Source organism: Octopus bimaculoides, chromosome 2, assembly GCF_001194135.2.
Source record: "Octopus bimaculoides isolate UCB-OBI-ISO-001 chromosome 2, ASM119413v2, whole genome shotgun sequence".
NCBI lineage: Eukaryota > Metazoa > Mollusca > Cephalopoda > Octopoda > Octopodidae > Octopus > Octopus bimaculoides.
In genome coordinates, this window is record NC_068982.1 from 55452172 (window position 1) to 55461293 (window position 9122).

General features: G+C 33.9%; 1 protein-coding gene across 1 annotated transcript in view; it reads right to left on the reverse strand.

The window, feature by feature from the left end:
• The window catches only part of LOC106876318 (sodium/glucose cotransporter 4), a gene marked incomplete at its 5' end in the record, with an annotated part of 66278 nt that overhangs the window by 51409 nt on the left and 5747 nt on the right, over positions 1–9122 (reverse strand). The window contains one exon of the mRNA XM_052965846.1: positions 8270–8374. Coding sequence (XP_052821806.1) covers positions 8270–8374 — 105 coding nt within the window. The remainder of the gene's footprint in view (positions 1–8269; positions 8375–9122) is intronic.

Below are 9122 nucleotides of genomic sequence, written 5' to 3' on the forward strand. Positions count from 1 at the left end.
CACACACACACACACGCTTATATATACATACACACACATATATATGCCCTAAGTTTGGGTTAAAAAAAATACAGGACGTTCTTTTAACATATTCCCCTCTCAGATTCACACATAGCTGCGGTCTTCATTTTCCTAAGCCCTGTAAAAGAACTTGAAAGGTTGGGCCTCCAACCATGCTTTTCTTGATACCCTAAAAGCCAAGAACTTTTCAGCATCCCCTCACACCTTGCAGATAGCTTGTACTATAGTGTATTTATATATCCCTCTCACTGCATAGCACTGGAGAGCACATTGATCTCAGCACCTTTCCAGTATATCAATGTGACTACATATCCAAGACATGTAAACTGCCAGTGGATGTGCATGTTTGTTAGTCTCATATTATACCACACTTGTTCCCCACCGTCATCAATGTGCCATCCATATTAGAGGAGATGCAGTTGTATGAATTCCAACAACTCAGTAACAATTTTGGTTAGTACTGGCTTCACATTTTTTTCATTGCTCTCAGCTTGTGTCTTCTTTCATTTTGTCTTCAATGGCTATGATGAAGCATTTCTTGTTGCTCTCTTCTGTTCATTTATTCACTGCTGTTCTGTAACTTCCCTACATCCATGCCAGCCATGTAGGTGATGGTGTATCAAGCTATGATCCCATGCTCACACGCACTCATATCTGCATGCATGCACACACATACACACACACTCTCTCTTTTTTCAGTTTCTCTATCCCTTGCATGCACACACACACACACACACGCACGCATATTATCTGTTATCATGATTTTTGTGTAGACAATTTTCTGCTCCCTAGTTTTCAGTTGTCCTTAATGAAAAATGAATCATATGACTGCTTCCAGTGCTTTAAAAAAATCTATTTTCTTAAATATTTTCATTTAACGAAACACTTCAAGGAATAGTAGACAAAACATTCACCCATCTCAGTTATCAAGCTGAATAAGACAGCATGGAAGATATATTATTTTCTTGTTGTTGTCTTGTTATGTGAAGATCCTCTGTTGGTTGAGCCATCAATGGAACTACATCCAAAGTCGAAATACCAAAATCTGGAATGTTACAAGCTGTGTTAGTCAAATCCGTCCTACCTTGTATTGCAGAACTTTAAGGGAGAAATGTAATTATTAGGAAAAAGTAGAAATTCTTAATTTATTTTTCATTGAGAAACAAGTTTAGAAAAATAAATTATAGAATCTATCAATTTTGTTTTCAGTTTTTCAGATAAACAAAGCCAAAATATTTATTAGTTAATTTGAATTTTCAAACTTTTTAATCAAATTATTTTGTTCTTTCGAAAAGTATGAAATATCTGAAATTCTAGATCATTAATATAAGACAAATTTGGAATGAGAAAAATAACACACTGTATTGTATACAGGATTTCATTTTTCTTTCTATTTAAAATACTTGAATTTTCTTAAAATATAACATTAATCTTTTAAATATTCGAGAGTGAACAATCGTTACTGAGAGGCCTTATTTTAGAGAAAATATCAACTAAATACATTAAGGATTTTTTGTTGCAAGGTTCCTGATGTGAAACCATCTGTTGAAACAGATATTGTTGCTTTTCAGGATGGTCATTTTTTTTTTTTTTTTTTTTTTTTTTTGCTAAATAAACACATGCACTATATATTTGTTATTCAGTTATTTATTACTGTTCTTATTTTAACTAATCTCCATTTTCTGGAAAACTTTCATCACACATCTGTGACCTCTTGGACTAAGCAGAGCAGGAGTACACATGAAAGTGTCACTGAAGAGGTCACAAATGTGTGACAAAAGATTTCTGACAATGGACGTGAGTTAAAATAAGAATGGTAATAAATGCGTGAAGAACGGATAGATAGCATGTGTGTTTATTTGGAAAGAAAAAAAGAAAAAGACCATCCTGAAATACAACTAAATATATTTTCATTTATTTATATTAATAAATTTGAGTTTGTGTATAAAAGTAGTCTTCCAAAGTAGGAAGTGAGATAAGGATAAGAATTTATATTGTACTTGTCTAGAGTAAGTGTCTCTTTTATTTAGAGTCAATAATATAGGCTATTGAATATATATAATATCTGTACTACTCTAAAATAACTCTAAAAACATCATTTGTCATTCACTATACTACCTCAAATACCAAAAACTTCATAGAATGCAACAATTAAAAAAACACCAGTTATGTTTACTTTCTATTAATATCTATTTGTGCAATTATTTGATAAATATTATTACTTAGAAATTAATTTTAAAGATGAAAATGATTAACAACTATCAAAAAGAAACTGAAAACAAGAGAAAAAGAGCACTCATAGAGCGCAAACCTTTGCCAAAGCAACACCAACATCATCTCAGCAATTAGCCATAGATGATTTTGAAAATGAGAATATCTGAAATAAATTCAACTGCTCTCGCAAACAAGAATACTAAAAATGAGCCAAACCATTCTCAGCAATTAAGTAAAAAAACAGGAAAAATAATCCAGAATCCTTGTCAGATATCAGATCGATCCAAAAATTTAATCAGTTCATGCAGGTCACGAGGTCAAATAGCCCTCAAAGTTTCATCTGAATCCATCCAGCAGTTTTTCAGATATCTTGTCCATGGACAAACAAACAAACAAACAAACACGGCTGAAAACAATACCTCCACCTTCACTAAGGCAGACGTAATAAAGGACTAAACTTATTTACAGCTAATACTCAAACATAAAAAAAAATTCAATACCATTTTAAGCAATTGACTATGTATTTTTGATACAAGATACAAAGAGCAAAGATGGACCTGTGGTAGTTATCTTGAGAAGCTTCTATCAACTGTGCAAAACTTCTTTCTCATAGAAAACCACTGAAAATGCAGTGAATTATAAATTCATGAGAGCCATGACACTAATCTGTGTTGGAATTCTGTCAGCTACAACATGTATGAATATAAATCCCAAATAAAAAAAAAAATACGACTGAAACATGGCTGTGTGGTTAAAAAGTTCGCTTTCCAACCATGTGGATCTGGGTTCTGAACCACTAGAAAGAACATTGGACAAGTGTCTTCTAATTTTGCCCCAGGCTGACCAAAGCCTTGTGAGTAGATTTGGTAGACAGAAACTTAAAGCCTATTGTGTGTGTGTACATATAAACACACACACACACACTTGTGTCTCCTCATCTTGATATTGTATAATAGTTGTAAATGAATACTAACATCATACAAGCAATGTTGTTCATTCCTAATTTTCCTTGAATAAAAAGAAAAAAACCTGGCTTTTGGGAAATATTACCTTGCTTGGAAATAGATGAGGGTTGACAACAGGCCACAGAAAAATCAGCATCAATGGATATTAGTCTAAGCCATGCAAGCACAGAAAAGTGGATGGTAAATGCTGATGATGAATTGATGACATTATTAGTTTGAATTCACTAATATTTCATATTTTAAATGCTAATACTTAGTAATGCTTATAATTTCTCCACTGATACACAGAAGCATAAATGTAAATGCACAAATATATTTTAAATTTACTATCTTAGTTCCTCCTTTTCAATTTTCATTATGTTTCTGTTCATTGTCACAAAACTTATGCAAGCCACTAAAGAAGCTGCTACAATTTGCATTCAAAATAACGGCTAAATATCGCTCCAATTGTAACCTAATACATTAATAAAAGGACACATTAACCCTTTAGCTGTCAAATTACTCTGTCAAATATAATGCTTATTTATTCACATTGTCTTGAATTTATCCTGTAACCTTGAGGTTTTGATGATGTGATTGTTTATGTTTAGGGTAGGTGTGAGACACCAGATCTAGCCAGTTTGAACATAAAGCAAGTAGAATATTTAGGTCAGATTAAATGCTAAAGGGTTAAGTAATGTAGATCGAGATACACTATATCTGTGGGATAAAAAGCAGGATAGTATTTACTTGAATGCCTTTGATCATAGGCTTCCTCAATCAGGACTGACCTGGGTCCAAACAACACCAATGATTAGAAAATACATATCTATTTAAATGTAACACTTCTTAACTTACAGAACCATTTATTAAGTGTAAAAGTTAAAATTTAAAATTCATTGTAACTTAAATCTTTATGAAATACTGGACTACGCTATTTATTAAGATACATATTCATTTATTGTAGACTAAAAACATTTTGTATGCCAAAACAAGAATCAAGAAATCATCATCATCATCATCGTTTAACGTCCGCTTTCCATGCTAGCATGGGTTGGACGATTTGACTGAGGACTGGTGAAACCAGATGGCTACACCAGGTTCCAATCTGATTTGGCAGAGTTTCTACAGCTGGATGCCCTTCCTAATGTCAACCACTCCAAGAGTGTAGTGGGTGCTTTTACGTGCCACCGGCATGAAGGCCAATCAGGCGGTACTGGCAACGACCACGCTCAAAATGGTGTATTTTATGTGCCACCCGCACAAGAGCCAGTCCAGGGGCACTGGCAACAATCTCATTCGAAATGGTACTTAATTTCTAAAAAATAATTTTTTGATATATAAAACTAAAAAAAAAAAATGCACATGATTTGTTAATAACAATCTAGTTTTCTATGATGTCTTTGGTTAAATTGATAGTTTGGTTGTATATTTCAGGCCCACATTCCTTTAGATTATTATTAATAATTGTTTCAGTAAGTTTCAATTTTTTTAAAGATAAAATGCTATCCTGTATATACAATAAACATGAATCTACAAACATCAAAATAAGTATTTATTATTACTAGAAGTTCATTTTGATTATGATTATCATCATCATCATTATTGCCTTTGCACAGCTTCTAACGCTGGAGATGTATTACAGTGTCAGCTGTTCACTACCAGTAACCTAAGGTAACACCTCTTATTTTTCGACCTCCTTCCGGAGTATTCGTGCGGTTCCAAGTAGTGATGTTTTCTGCAAGTGCTCCACCCTTATTGCATATTATCATTATTATTATTATTATTAGTAGTAGTAGTAGTAGTAGTAGTAGTAGTAGCAGCTGTTTTAGTAGCAGTGGTGTAGGTAGTGATAGTAGTAATAGTAGTAGTTGAAAAACAATTAATAAAGACATTCATCCAAGAGTTTTAGTTAAGGAATCACCGAGTAACAAGCATTTCAAAGAAATCTATTGTATTTTAAGTTCTAGAGCAGGGGACAGTAAATTTCGATTCATTTGAGATTTCCACTCCATATTTTGGGTGCCTCAGCTTTACTGTTCATTAATTATAGACTCAAAGAATTTTTGTATGAAACATAACATATTCCAGCAAAATCAGGATGAGGCTGCAAGATTTGGCTTACAGGATGGATTTGGCCCTTAAACTGTAGTTTCCCAATCCCTGTTCTAGAGTATTGCTATGAACAACTGAGATTACTATTGGCGATACAATTAAACTGATGTTATGAAGATATTAGCTGCATAAGAAAAACATAATAATGATCATATACCCCACCCACATTAAGGAAATATTTAAACCTCCCGCTTTCCCCACGGAAAAAGTAAAGGAGATAATCAACTTAAAGAAATCGTCAGTTAAATTGTATTTGGCACTTAAAAAAAATTTTATTTTTAAATATTCCTATATATCTATCATCATTATCATCATTTTACATCTGCTTTCCATGTTAGCATAGACATTTTCTACTTACTAACATTACCAACCACATGGTTCCAGGTTCAGTCCCACTGTGTGGCACCTTGGGCAGTGGAAGACACTTACCCTTGGCTGGTAAGCAAGCTACTTACCTCACAGCCACTCTTGCAAGACCTTTGGAGATATGCTGTGCTTGAGAAGACCCAGCAAGCCAAGTGAGACTGTAACTGTGGCCTATGCCAGTGCAGCATAACTGGCCCATTTAAGAGTACCCTTCAATCACTGGGCAATAAACTGTGCTTGCAAAGACCTGTTGATTCAAATGAAGTCATTGTTGTGGCCGATGCCAGTACTGCCTGACTGGCACCTGTGCTGGTGGCATGTAAAAAGCACCATTCAAGCATGATTGTTGCCAGTCCACCTGACTGGCTCCCATGCTGGTGGCATGTAAAAAGCACTATTTAAGCGGTGGTCGTTACCAGTGCCACCTGACTGGCTCCCCTGCTGGTGGCACGTAAAAAGCATCATTTAAGTGTGGTCAATGTCAGTACTGACTGACTGGCCCTCATGCCGGTGGCACATAAAAAGCACCCACTACACTCTCAGAGTGGTCGGTGTTAGGAAGGGCATCCAGCTGTAGAAATCTTGCCAGATCAGATTGGAGCCTGGTGCAGCCTTCTGGCTTGCCAGTCCTCAGTTAAACCATCCAACCCATGCCAGTATGGAAAGCGGACATTAAACGACAATGATGATGATGATGAAGAAGAAGAAAGAATACTTAATATATATGAAAGAGTTTATATGTATATATTTGGAAACAGATAACAAATACCACTTCGATATTGGACTGATAAACATAGCTATCCCTGGAATCTTTCTAGCCTATGATTATGACTGAATGAAATTTTAATTAAAGTCATAAATGACACTTGTTCCCACTCTAAGAAATCTACCTTATAAAAATACATACCAAAACTGATAAACAGTTTAGACTTTAAATGTGCACATCTTCATTAGTACATGGAAAAAGATATTGATCTAACCATATCTAATAGTTAAAGTGAGCGTTTACCACTCAATTATGTGGTTGGATCAGTTCCTCTCCATACATCATGCAAAAAGAAAACACTAGAATACAAGAAAAATCTTGCTACATTTGTTTTAATTCCGTCTTAAAAAAGAACACTCACAAGAATTTTTAAAAGGCCTCTCAGAATTTTACTCACTCTCTTGCAGGCATCCATGTTTAAAATATAAAATAAAATAGATAAACAAACATGTAAATAAATAAATACCTTATGATCCAAATTTGTACACTGATTTCCCAGGATATTTGCAACTTTACCAGTATAATACAATAGAATATAGCCAACCCAAGTTATTAACCCAATAACATTATAATCACAAAAATTCAAATATATGAGTAAGATGAAAATACCCATAAAATAATTGCTCCCTTGTGTTCCTGTAAGTTCCTAGTAAATCAAGTTCAAAGTTTGGTACCCATTCTTACTAAGAACATTACCTATATAATATTCTATATAGGCACATAAAATAACAACCTGTCTTACCTTCCAAATATTTCACATTTTATGCTTATGTAAGAAAATCACTTATTCCCTTCAAAGTAATATTGCACCAAAACCCTTTGAGCCATAAGAACAAAGTGTTGTTATAGACATTGTTTTCCTGTAGGAATAGGTTAAGACCTTGGTGATGCTCAGTATCTATAGTTCACAACTGTTTTTTTAGCTTCATTCCCATATTTATTGTTTCAAAAAAATAAACAACACATGGTGCTAAAAATCAAGCCCAATATATGTAAATCAGTATTGAAAGCATCAAAGTAAATGAAAAACATGAAAGACTACTTAGTTATACTGGATATCAAATTATGACTAACTACTGTGCTTCAGTTTTGGAGAAGGAATAAAAATACATAGAAAGATATACATGTGAATCAATGTCAACATAATCATCAACAATACAGCTAGTAACAAATCAAAAAAATAAACAACTATTTCATTTTGAAAATTCAAGTTCATATAAAAAAAAGATATATATCACATTCAAATATCTAATTTTTATAAACTCATCTATTTTCTTCATTTAGGATAATCATTTCTAACATATTTCATAGTATCAATTGATCTTAATGAACAAGTATTATTCCCATTTCCCATAAAATTTTTCATCAAATAATCCCTCTACAAAATCCTTTCCCCCTTTTAATAACATGTATGTTACCGCAAAATTTTACGCAATGTTTCCATACTTCTATTTGTGTCTTCAGTGGATCCAAAAAAAAAGAGATTAGATGTGTTAAGTACTTAAAAAATATATTACAAATAAGTTAAGAAAATGAAAGAAAGAAAAACTACTCCAGGAGTGACCTGAATTTTCACTTCAGTAATAAATTTTACTAAGTATAAATTTCCTGTAGCTATGTGGCCGAAATATAAATCAATGAAATAGTAAGAATGCAGTCAAATCAAATATTACCATAACAACACAATATAAAACAATGTCTAGAAAACAAGGAAAATGAATAACAACAAATAGAAATATAACACTTTTTTTAAGGTTCAATTATAATATTTATGAAACTATAAACTTTATGAAATAATAAAATACAAAAACAAATACATGATATTGAAAAGAAAAATACTTACTGAGATTTTTGTAAACACATAGACGATAATAGAGAGAATAGCCATACAAAGTTGGATTCTTCGGCCACCAAAACGCAATTTCAGGTATTCAGGCATGGTATAAATCTATATGAAATAAAATTATAAAACCATTGAATAAATCAGAATAGGAGAGGAGACCCTAAAGTTTGCATCCCAACCACATGTCCAGGCACCTTTGGCAAGTGTCTTCTATCTACTATAGCCTCAGGCCAACCAAAGTCTTGTGAGTGGATTTGGTAGATGGAAACTGAAAAACATGGATGCTTTGACTGAAAACTGGTAAGCTGGGGAGCTGCACCAGGTTTCAATCTGATTTGCCATGGTTTCTACAGCTAGATGCCCTTCCTAACACCAACCACTTCAAGAGTGTAGTGGGTGCTTTTTACATGTCACCAGTATGAGTACCAGTTATGAAACACTGGCATCGGCCATGATCTCACTTGGTTTGACAGGTCTTCTCAAGCACTGTATATATTGCCAAAGGTCTCAGTTACTTGTCACTTCCTCCAGAAGATATCAAAACCCTTCCTTTGGATCGAGTTGGATGGTGAACAAAGGTGTGGAGTGGAGTGAAAGCATTTGAAGAGGCCAGGATAACGCAAGTAAGACTCAAAAGAGATCTAAGGAAGAATGTAACGATCAAGAAGGTGAATGACAATGACCTTTTTGTGTGCACAGTCTGTGACAGACCATGCCTATCATTTGCTGGCCTCAAATCTCAGCTGCAAATGCATGGAAAATGAACCTCCACCAACTATTCTGCCTATATGTCTGTGCACACCTTTGAATGCAGTGTATGCCAGAAGGTTTGCAAATCCAACGGAGGCCTCAA